This window comes from Pseudophryne corroboree, chromosome 4 (genome assembly GCF_028390025.1).
Source record: "Pseudophryne corroboree isolate aPseCor3 chromosome 4, aPseCor3.hap2, whole genome shotgun sequence".
In the NCBI taxonomy this organism is placed as follows: domain Eukaryota; kingdom Metazoa; phylum Chordata; class Amphibia; order Anura; family Myobatrachidae; genus Pseudophryne; species Pseudophryne corroboree.
In genome coordinates, this window is record NC_086447.1 from 483,870,891 (window position 1) to 483,883,385 (window position 12,495).

The 12,495-nt window shown below is 41.6% G+C and overlaps 1 protein-coding gene across 1 annotated transcript in view; it reads left to right on the top strand.

Moving 5' to 3' along the window:
- SOBP (sine oculis binding protein homolog) overlaps nucleotides 1–12,495 on the top strand; it is a 267,379-nt gene that overhangs the window by 245,061 nt on the left and 9,823 nt on the right. The window contains exon 6 of the mRNA XM_063917072.1: nucleotides 250–2,201. Coding sequence (XP_063773142.1) covers nucleotides 250–2,199 — 1,950 coding nt within the window. The 3' untranslated portion in view covers nucleotides 2,200–2,201. The remainder of the gene's footprint in view (nucleotides 1–249; nucleotides 2,202–12,495) is intronic.

A 12,495-nucleotide genomic window follows, 5' to 3' on the forward strand; every position in this document is an offset into this window, starting at 1 on the left:
AGGCTACCACTCTTTTTCACACCTGTTAAATTAACCGGTCTGATTGAATTCCCTCTTAGGCTGAAGATAAACTAAAAGTAACTTACTTGTTTGGAAATAGTGCTAAAACACTATGCTGTGTTTGTTTTCTGTTTTCCAATAACAGAAATTTGATTTTGTTCTTGTTGCTCTGGTAATTTAAATAATTATTATCCTGATTTTATATTCATTCCTTCTCAACTTGTATTTTCATGTCTCATTCTATTTTAGGTATGTGATTGGTGTAAACATATACGACATACTAAAGAATACCTGGACTTTGGGGATGGGGAACGGAGGCTTCAGTTCTGCAGTGCAAAGTGTCTAAATCAATACAAAATGGACATATTTTACAAAGAAACACAAGCCAACCTTCCAGCTGGACTGTGCAACGCATTACATCCTCCAGTTGACAATAAAGCAGAAGGCACAGGGGTACAGCTGCTAACTCCAGATTCCTGGAATATACCGCTGACAGATGCTCGTAGAAAGGTTCCGTCCCCAGTGTCTGCAGCTGGCCAAATGCAAGGTCCTGGATCATCAGCCTCAACTACTGCCTCTCCGTCTGATATTGCCAACAGCTCAGCTACTAAAATTCCAACACCAGTTCCCAAATCCATTCCCATGAATGAAAGTTCAAATATTGCCCCAGTTCCAGTCCCACCACCTGCCAGCATTGTGCCTCCCATGGGCATGCCGCCAAGAAGTCCACCCATGATTATGACAAACAGAGGACCAGTTCCTTTGCCCATATTCATGGAACAGCAAATGATACAACAAATACGTCCACCCTTTCTACGAGGCCCTCATGGCTCAAATCCTAACAGTCCTTTGTCCAATTCAATGATTCCTGGTATGGGCCCACCGCCAGGTGGTCCCAGAGTTATGGGTCCTACATCTAGTCCTATGCATAGACCAATGTTATCACCTCATATGCACCCATCAACTACACCTACAATGCCAGGCAATCCACCAGGACTGCTACCACCACATACACCTGGAGGTCCTTTACCTAGTCTTCCTTTCCCTCCAATGGGCATGATGCCAAATGGTCCTATGCATATGCCACAGATGGTAAACTTTGGTTTACCATCTCTTGCCCCTTTAGTGCCACCACCAACCCTTTTAGTGCCATACCCTGTTATTGTTCCTTTACCAGTTCCAATACCTATTCCCATACCCTTTCCTCATATAGTGGATTACAAACCCCCAAAGGACTTTTCCAGCAATGGTGAAAGCATCATTCCAAGCTCATCCAGTGAGACATCGGGAGCAAAGCCAAAGGATAACTCTTTGCACCCAAGGGATTCTAAACAAAGGTCTTTAAAGACTTCTGACTCTTCACCTGGTGGTTCAGGGCACTCTTCTCACCAGGCTCCAGTAGTTCTGGAAAATCTGAAATCTGAAATAGTGGACTTGACAATGAGGACAGCAAGCCCGGAAAATATTAAACTTAGCATCCCTAATACATTTCAGGTCCTACAGGATGGAGTCATAGATTTAACTGTGGCACACAGGTCTAGACTCCGCAACGTAATTAATAAAGCTATTAATTCTCATTTAAAACTTGAATCTGAACCTATCAGTGTTGTAAACATGGCTTTTGGTAACTCAGAGAGAACCAATGGTAGTGACTGTACGGATAGCAGTAGCCCAGTGGAAACAAAAATGCATCCATCCAATGACTCTAATTTTTGTGGTCCAAACTCTCGGGCTCCCAGCACGCCAGGATTTGAAAGTAGTGCAGCAGTTTGCAATGTCATTGTAAATGGTACAAAGAGCACAGAGGCTTCTAAAAGTTCTGAGAAGTCACATGAGCAAAAAAAGACAATGCTGGATAAGGAGCCAGTGGTAAGCGAGTTGGAATCTGTTAAAGAAAACAACTGTGCTTCAAATTGTCACCCAGAGATAGAAGCCAGCAAGAAGAGTGTTGTGGAAGAGTCACTTACACCTGGGGACAAACAAGATCCAAATTTAAACAACCCTGCAGATGAGGACCATGCTTATGCTCTAAGGATGTTGCCTAAAACAGGCTGCGTTATCCAGCCTGTGCCAAAACCAGCAGAAAAGACTGCAATGACACCATGTATAATCTCAGCTCCAATTCTCACCACAGGGACAGAGGACTTGGAGCCACCACTCAAAAGGAGGTGCCTCCGTATTCGAAATCAAAATAAATAAAGGTTTGTGTAACTATCATTCTGTTTTTACATTTATAAATTGAGTAGTTACTGGATTTAGGATAACAAGGAATAATAGCTGTAAACTAAGGAGAAGACAATTTCTTCAGCTGCTGAGCCACTAGATTCCAGCCATCAAACAGGTGGTGTAGGCAATAATTTATTATCCATGTAAGCGAAGTAAGCAAGCAAGCACTGGTACCATTTCTCATTCTCGCAGTTTTGCTTTCTCTCTATTGAACTTGCTTCTGTTTAACAATTTTGTTTTTTATTTATTGTTGCATTTCCCAAAAGTAAGCTTGCAATACATAGAGGGCCTGTTTCAGAGATGTACGCAAATGCTGGCGCAGCTGCGATTCGGTACAAAAATATGCAAATGTCACAGTCTCTGGGATTTGTATTGAGTCATTTACTAAAGGGATCAGAGCTCTGACTGCTAGTGTACGGAAATGCAGAGATTGTATGCACATCGGTAGATAATCGGCGCGAGTAACAGCGAGCAATGCGGCAAGACCATTGCGGCACATGCACAGCGGCACATAAATCGATCCATGGTAAATAACATTGGCATTGCGTCCATCCTTGATTTAGGCCCACAGTGTGTAATTTGTACTGTTTATTTTAAAATGTTTGTAAACTCAATATAACCAAATGAAGGGTAAGAAAAATACAACCGTTGTTATTTAATTTAGAGTCCTAATGACATAAATTAAAATATACCACAATGCATATACAATATACAGTATATGCACAAGTCTGGATAGTATTATTTATTATGACTAAAGTCAAATATACCCAAAAAAAGGAAATTAGAACAAGAGGCAAATTCAAAATGTATGAATTAATTAAGTTCAACTTAATGCATACATCTGTTGTTATTATTATTTATGAACAGTTTCTTATATAGCGCAGCAAATTCCGTTGCACTTTACAATTGGAAACAGTGATAACAAAAAACAAAACAATTGCAAACAACAGTCAAAAACAAGACTGGGTAATAGACAGCGGCCCTCATTCAAGAATGAGTATGTGCCTTTCTTGTGGTCAGCAAGGGTTGCATTTTGCGCAAACAACTCCTTGCTGTACTTACATGCCTCCCTACCTCCTGAGTGCAAGTAGTTGTAAGCGCAAAATAGGCGGTTTTCAAATGATATATCACGCCACATCTCCTTTCTAAAGTGCACCCCGTTATCGCGCATATCGCATCCATAGTAATCGGGTTTAGCTGCATAAAGGATTGGGCGCCCTCGAGCTGAAATTATTATACCACGCCCATCAGCAGAAACAGAAAGGGTATGGAAGGGGATGAAAAGAATTGAATATTTTCCATTGTGTCTCAAGATGCGTAAGCAATATGGGTGTGTATGGACAGTTGAAAAAAAAAAAAGCAATGTGAGTGGGGAAAAGGTGCAAATGACATTTCCTTCTACCTCTACAGAAGGAAAACAATTTCTAGGCACAGTTTGCTGTGTTGCAGGTGCATCTTACTCAACATGTGTGTTTGACAGTGACAACAGCTTCCATCACAGAGATAGTTGTAAAGCAACTTAGCTTTGTTTATAAGCCTTTTTTTTTTAAATTCTCAACGATATGATTTTATTATTACCTGGAAATTAAAATTAGATCAGCTGGTCTCAATAATGGTGACGCTCCAGTTGTCAGTATCTTCACCAGTTGAAACATAATCCTATATCATTAATATGAGTATTGAAGTATTATGTACTAAAGTACTTGAAGTATTACATTCATTGCTTCACTAAATGTGATGGGTACACTAGAATGTGTACATATATCACAGACCGATGTCCTGGAGACAGTGCAAGGAAGGAACAAATTGCTCTTTGTAACAAAGTTTGCTACGCATCAACACATAAGCCAAAAAGAAAATAAATACTTATTTTCAATAAGTAATATTATTTGTTTACCATTTGACACCATTATACAAAGTCTTGCTAGTTTGACTTTCCACCTATTGTAATGCATAGGATGATTGCCAAGGTACAGTACTTGATACGTTGAAGGTGCTTCCCATCTTTAGACAACTTTAATTAATGTGCTGTATTGGTTGAACTAAATGTGACATGTCTAAAGGTGACAGATGCCACTGTCACGCCTTTAAAATAGGAAATATATCTGGGTGGATTTACTAAAAGTGGAGACCTATTTACCTTTTGTACATATCTTTAAAACATATAAAGGTGATGTTAATCCCTGTTTATTATGTTGTGCTGCCATCTTGTGTTCAGCTTCCGATAAGACTTATTGCTCATCTGTGAAATGTCTTGCCCTGATTGCTATATAGCCTTCCTGGTGTGCGTTTACTCAGTGTCAGAGCATATAACAATCCAAAGTAGGCATCAGTTATATGTATACAATGAAATTATTCATATATAAGAGTACCTTTTAGCAATTTCAACTTTATTTTTTCAGACATCTATATCTCAGTCATTTTCTAGTGGTTGCAGTAAATCAAATCTTAGGACCAATTCTGCTCGAGTAACTGCGTAGTAGTTAAAGTTTCAAAGTCAGATGTCAACACAATTTAGAAATGGCATGATTGTAGATAGTTGTCAGAGTTTGTTATTTATATCATAAGATATATGCAAATCAATGTTTTTTGTGCATCGCATTTTATGCTTCAGCTTTTGACTCTGATGCATACAACTTTAAATGAGCCTCACTGTGCCTTCAGTACAACGTCTACAACATAACACAGGTTTAAAGCTGCACTAACATCATCATTATTTTTTTATGCAATCAATCTTTCTTGAAAATTTTGATGTCATTCAATGGACATATACTAGGGAGTAATAAATAACAATAATGATAAAAACCAATGGTAAGTAGTACTGTATACCTCTTATAGTTTTCTTGAGACAAATATTCAAGTAATATCACTAGAACTGTACAAATAACTTTGAACTAAAAGAGTAAATGCCATCAGTGAAGATCAATTTAAGGTTGGGAGCAAAAATAGAAAGGAGTGTGGGATAGATTGGGAAGGACTAGGAGACACAAGGAAAGTGGTAGGTTTGTAAGGGAGGAAAGGGAAGACATCTGGATATATGTTGCTATGGAGTAAAATAGGTTAAGTGGACCACAGGTCACGGCTGTCAAGGAACCTGGAATTTTATTTAACACATAATCTTCCATCACCATATAATACTTGATTCTCCTTAACCACTGAGAGATCAAGGAGGAAGGGTAAGGGGGGAGAAGATATTCAAAGGCAAGGAATAACCACTCTAGCTGCATTCATAAGGTGTTTGAGCAGTGATTTTATTAAACTGAGAAATTAGTAGATCAATTAGCTTCAAAAGCTAGAATCATAGATATGTGCACGGGGTGTGCAGGGGGTGCACCCACACACCCCTAAGGCAGACTCTACCACTATATCTAAAGCATCTCCTCTACTCTCTTGCTGGCCCTCAGGGAAGAGGCAGCTTCTTTTTCAGTCCAAGATGGCAAATGTGACACTGCTGCATCTGAATAAAGCAGTTTCATATTGCCCATCTTGGATTGAAAACCAGCCTGTCTCCTCCCTGGGAGTCAGCAATTGCAGTGACCAGTACCTGAGTTAGGTGAGTAGCGTATACTGTATATCCTGGAGAGAAGGGGGAAGGGGGTTTTTGGTAGGAGTGGTAGTGTATGTCCCGAGGTTGGAGGAGTTGGGAGGGTGTGTAGAGGGGATGTGTTTAATTTGCCGGCTGTCGGGATCCTGATGGTCAGGATACTGACGCCGAATCCAGACAGCCGACAATGCTGACAGCCGGAATCCCAGCGCACAGAGGCTATTTCCACTCATGGGTGTCTACGACACCCATAGAGTGAGAATAGAACCTGTGGTGAGCGCAGCGAGCCATCGAAACCAGCAGCGTGGTGAGCGCAGTGAGCCCGCAAGGGGACTCTTAGTGCTCGCCCTGCTGCCGGCATTCCGGCGGGCAGGATGCCACTGTCCGGAAGTATTCTCCATAGTGTATGTCTCAGGGGTTGGGGGAATTGGTAGGGTAGGTAGTGTATGTCCCGAGATTGGAGAAGTTGGTAGGCCAGGTAGTGTATGTGAGTGGGGGAGGAACATAATGTATGTCACACAATCTGCACAACGTGCCAATGCTCACGTAGTTGAGAGATTTTTTGCCACTGTGCACACATGAAAATTTTCTTTAACCCCTACAGCAATTGCGTACAGTTTGTGCACAAAAGTATTGCTGCGATTGGGTCAAATGGTATCAGAAAGATGGCGGAAAAGCAATGGACGTTCCTCGGCGGTGAATGGGAGGTGGCTAGTAGTGCATGCAAACATGGCCCGTTCAGTGGGTGTGTTATGGGAGTGTTGTGGAAGTGTCAGTACAAGTGGCTGTGCTCCCAGATAAATAGACACAAGCATAGGAGGTTGTGGTCAGACTTAGAAACTGCACCTACCATAGGGATGAACCAATCAGTATTACATCTTGTACGGACTGGAGTATCTATAATGGATGCAGAGTGTGCGGTCCACACGGCCCCTGAGTTCAGGGGGGCCCACACCGCACACACTGCACCCATTTTTTGAATACTCACCACTCTGGAGTCCTACGCTGATGCCACCAGTACTGTTAAAACCCAGTGAAAATGGCGCAGTGGGCATTTTCACAGAGCTCTGCGCATGCGTAGTAGAGAAATCACTGATAAAATGGCCACTGCGCCATTTTCCCGGGGATCTGCACATGCGCAGTAGAGTCTGAGCCCTCTAGAGCTTAGACTCTACAGCGCTCCCGGCAGAGAGGAGGGGGCCCGAACAGAGGAGGCTAGACACGGGCCTCCTCCTCTCTTAAAGCGTCCCTGCTTGTACGCCTGCTAAAAGTGAGCGTCTCAGCACATTAGACTGCATGGTTTAACACTAGGCAAGGAGTTTGTAGCAGCATTTGTGTGCGACAAAGAATCAGGCACATTGTGTCCATATTGGCAGCTGAAAGCAAACTATTTAATTTGTTTCAGTTATAGTATAGCTAAAATACAAGAGAGAATGCATCAGCAGTAAGCAGTTTTAAGGTCTTTGGACTGCATATGCGCAAGCCGGTAAGGTCGCCTGCAGCTTTTGTACTGCGGATGCAGGAGACACAAGAGCTGTGTATGCAGCACAGTACATCCAAAGGAGCAATTGGACATCAGCAGTCCTGAACTAAAGTATTACGTTTTTAACAAATGTTGTGAAAAGCTGCACTTGTTAAAAACATTCATAAATTGGTTCATAAAACTTCATAAATTGGCTGACTTTGCTGTCCCCATAGTGGACTATGAGGATGCATTATAAACAAAAGAGGTAACAGCTGAGAAATCAGTGACTTCTCTGCTGCTTACGTCATGGTAAATCAGGAGAAGCAGAATACCAGCAGTGGCTCCTACTGTACCTCGCGGAGAAGGAGGGCTGCTCATAGCCGTGCTGACGGGTCCCTTGTCCCTGCCATTGGCCAGGTCCCTGTCCCTGCCACTGGCCAGGTCCTGGCATTTTTACAATGTAGCTGACAGATGCCGGGACTGGCGCATGTACAGTAACACGGCAGTACTGCGCATGTGCAAACCCCCAGCTTCTATGGCCTACATTGGCTGCAGCCCATAGACGCCGGTTAGGACTGCCCGAAAGGCAGAGAGTGCAAGAAGCCTGCTCTCTGCTATTTGCAGCTCAGACTGGCAGTCCCATAGGGAGGAAACACCACCCAATTGGATAGCCTGTAGTGTCTCTAACTGGCAGGTAGGACTTTCAATATAAAGTCACTGCCAGTCACAGTGAAACCAGTGCAGTCTCACGGATTGCATCTGTTTCACTGACACTGGGCTGAGGTAGCGGTTTTTACCTGGGTGGCCTGCATAGGTAAAATCCTGCACCGGGTAATATTGTAATAACTTTTTCTGGTCAAAAGGCATAAGAAAGTGTTTGTTGCCGTTTGTTAAAAAGACTCATCATAGCTGATTCTGTTGTCAGTCACTGTCTTTCTTTTCACCACACAGGACTAGTATTAGAGTATTTTAGACTGACAATGCAGAGATTATTTCATTCCTTTTGGAAAAGTTAATGGTAATATAGTAGTCTGAAAGTGCAAGACAGTATTTCCTGTGTAATAACCAATCTTAACCATCTGTTTAACCAAAGCAGGGCAGAGCTGGTGAACACATGTTCATCGGTTTGTCTTACCTGCGTTATCACAGCATCAGTGTATGTTTATATATATATATATATATATATATATTAGGGACAGTGGTGACTAAAGCCCAGACAGGATCAGTATGGGATCCTGACAGTCGGGATCCCGGCGGTCATAATACCGACGCCGGAATCCCGACATGCTTTGCTCACCACATTAAGTTATTCCCCCTCAGGGGGTGACATGGACCACCCCTCTGAGTGTGAATTCGGGGCCCTGGTCGGGATTTTGACCGTCGGAATTCCCATGGATGTCAGGATTCTGGCGTCAGTATTATGACCGCTGGGATCCTGACCGTCGAGAAACTAACTGTTCCCTGCCCAGATTTATCAAGCCTTGGAAAGTGATAAATTGCCCAGTGATAAAGTTTTTAAAGTTAATTAAATAGTTTTCATTAACTACTTATTATGAGTTATGCCTGTAATTGTATTAGATTGATTGTAATATGTGATTTTCCATGCATGACTCATTCATATTATATATAGGAAAATACTTTCATTTACACTTAGTGATTATAGCTATATATTATCTGAAAGCTCATAAAGAGTACCGTGGGATTTAATTTCAATGTTGCTTTTAGTGTCTACGATCATTGATGCTACATTAAATATAATGGAATTCTATAGGAGTGTTTGACAAAGTTCTGCTATTATTGTTGAGTGTATAGCACCACCATATTACATAGTACTCTCCAGAGAATAATCGTTCACATCAGTCCATGTCTCTCAGGAGCTTACAGTCTACTTTCTAATTTTGGGTGAATTGGGATGGAAATAAAGTGTGCTAAGGTGTGCTAAAGTGTGGTATCTCTGCGTTTTTGCAGTAGTTTTGAGCTTCGTTGGTATTGTATTTCAGACCTGATGTTTAGTACATTTCCCTCCAGGTTTCCTTTGCCAGAAGCAATTTAATTGGGCGTAGTATGTTATTTTGACAGTTATATTTACATGCATCAGGTCGACATGACAATATCAACATGGCCAAATGATTATCACGGCTTCCGAGCCCCGTTGGTCATGTGACTGTCACTTCCACTGCACACTTCTGACAGAGATGCAGTTTAGGTTAGTATTTTATCCCTAATCCCTCAACCAAACTCTCCCCTAACCCACTCCCCTTCCACAGCCTAACCCTAAACCTCCCAGCGACGCCTAACCCTAACCTTCGGCATTCAAAGAATGTCGACATTTCCGATGTTGACAGTGTGGACAGGTTGATATTCTGAGGATGAAAAACATTTTGGGCTAGATGCATCATTGCTTAGAGAGTGATAAAATGGAGAGAGAAACAGCACCAGCCAATCAGCACCTAACTTCCATGTCACAGGCCCTGTTTGAAAAATGACAGTTAGGAGCTGGTTGGCTGGTCATTTATCACTTTCCATTTTATCACTCTCCTAACGATGACGCATCTAACCCGCTGTCTGTCAACACATTGAACCATGTCAACATTCTAGTTGCAAAGTTTTACAGTGCAATGGAATATGATGCGCTATATAAGACACTGTTAATAAATAAATAAATAATAATAATAGTTCGATATTGTGGTGTCAACATTATGAATGTTGACGTGGTAAGTGTCTACAGTGTGACTGTATCCCAATTTAATTTAACAGCATAGTTCTTGACTGTGGGAGTACCCCACACAAACACATGCGGAACATGAAAACTCCACATAGATAGTGACCCTAGCGCAGTCTTTCCAATCCTGCCAGCATAGATATATTTTTCTGCCAGTAATAATCAAAACTTTTCTTTGTGACCTACTCCACATAGAAATAAATTGTCTTGCGTTGTCTATAATGAGTAGTCATCAGCCCCATTGCTTCTATCTCCAGAGGTTTATGGAACATTAGTCAGTAGTGGAATCTAGGCTCAGACATTTAGGCCCTACTAAAGGAAGAGGCCGCGTACCACGCTATAACATGTGTTAAAGGCTGCAATAGAAAATGCTTGCAATAAACTTGCAGATGAGCAAAAATACAAGAGAGACTTTGCATTTATATACCAATATATATATACTATTTCCTACACCAGCTTGTACTTTAAGGTTTATTTTTTTATTTAAAACCAAAGATTTTTAAAATTATTTTTTTAACAAATGAAAAAGGAATGGTCACAACTAATTTGCATGTTTTTTTATATGGTACTCAGTTTTCATGTACATAGTATCACCATGGCTAGTTACAGAAATAGCTGCATTTATACACTGCCGCATCATCCCATTCTGCGTGCCAATTATGCAGATAATAAAGCAATTAAACTTAATTAACATCTATTTAAAGAAGCTGTGCCATGCCAGTATGAAGAGTATTGTTCCAGAATAATAATCATCCTAAACTAGTACAAACTAATTTACCATAACAGATGCAAATCATATTTTGATCAGAACGATTTGTAAAACAATGTTTCTTCTGATCACTTAGGAAGAAGAACACTGAAATGCTTTAATAGTGACTTCCGAGTAACAGCTACATCAGAATGAAGCAGTTATTAAGCTTTGACTTTACCCCTCTCACGTAGTTGTAAAATACTATAAAGTATATTCATTTCTTTTCAAAGTGTAATTTTTGCTTGATTAAAATCCATGCTATTTGCTTGAATGTGGAATTAAAATAGCGCAGGATTGGACTGGCCCACAGGGGTACGGGGGAAACCACCGGAGGGCCCTCCTGCCTGGGGGGCCCCACCTCCTCCTGTAGGGATCAGGTTCTAGACTGTGCACTTAAAAAACGCCAATTGGGCGTTGAAACATTGGTGGTCTGCACTATGCTTGTTTACCACTTTGCTCAATACAGAGTTTGATTTATTATTGAAAAAAAAAACCATGGAGTGCCGCCTGGTTCTTTCTAGCTGAGAGCTTAGGAACCCATTTCTTCTACGAATACTGAGGATGGCACCTGCGTGGATGATTTGTGGAATGTGAGTGCCATAACTATATATGGATATATATATATATATATATATTTATTTATCAAATGATGAAGACCATGCACTCTCCAATGGTTAGCCAAACCTCTGTGGTGGCTGGCCACATCCCTAAATATGGGCCACTACTACTGTACCACCCCGGTGGGCCCTTAATGCTCCAGTCTGACACTGAAATAGTGTATCATCATTGGGATATTTTCATAGCAATCTCCAACACTGAAGAAGTTGTAGTTAAGTTCATTCTAAATCCCTGTTGGTGTGATGTTCTGCAGACCTGACAGATAGCTGCTATGCTCTTAAGAAATGACAAATAAGAAAAACAGTTATCCAATTTAATGTTTAACTACATTTCTGACGATCTTTGTGAAACCTATTGACTACATATACAGAATTGGCTCAGATTGTGGGTACATTTGGGTATAAAGCAGTTTTGTATTTGTATTGTAGAGAATAGATATCTAGTTATAAATATATAGTTTCAAGCTGTATATAGCTGATTAAATGCACTGTATAATGTCACAGCATATAGTATATGAAACTCTTCTGTTCATAAAGGACAAGGGTCCCATGGAAACATTGGAGAGATATAATGATAGTTTAACAGTCATTTTCAGTAGTACTGAGTCCAAGGAAACCCTGGTTCTACCTGCCTTTAGGGGTTATTCAGTACGGATTGCAGATTCTGCTAAAAAGCAGACTCTGCAATCCTTTGTTTTGCATGCTGGAGGCTGCCCATCACAGGGCAAGAATGCCCAGCATGCAGAATGGCCTGCCCAGCGGCTGCGTCCGCAATTTAACTGTAGTCACAGCAACTATGGAAGACACAGCTAGGCTGCGTATGCAGGAGGTCCACCGAAATTTTTTACATCAGAGCGGCTGCGTGTGATGCCGGAATCCCGATCTGTGAAATCCCAACAGGGGTGAGGTAAGTATGTTCCCCAATCTTCCCTACCTCCTAACCCTCCCTTCCCACAGCCTAACCATAACTTCCCCCTTAGTGCTTAACCCTAACCTTCCCCTGGTGGTGATTAACCCTAACTACCCCTACCTGCAGCCTAAACCTAACCCCCCTCCCCGCAGTCTAACCCTAATCTCCCCTTGGGTGTCGGCTAAACTTAACCTCGTCCTAACCTGGCCGCTATACTCATAGTCAGAATGCCAGCTGTTTGGATTCCGGCGTCTGTCTCT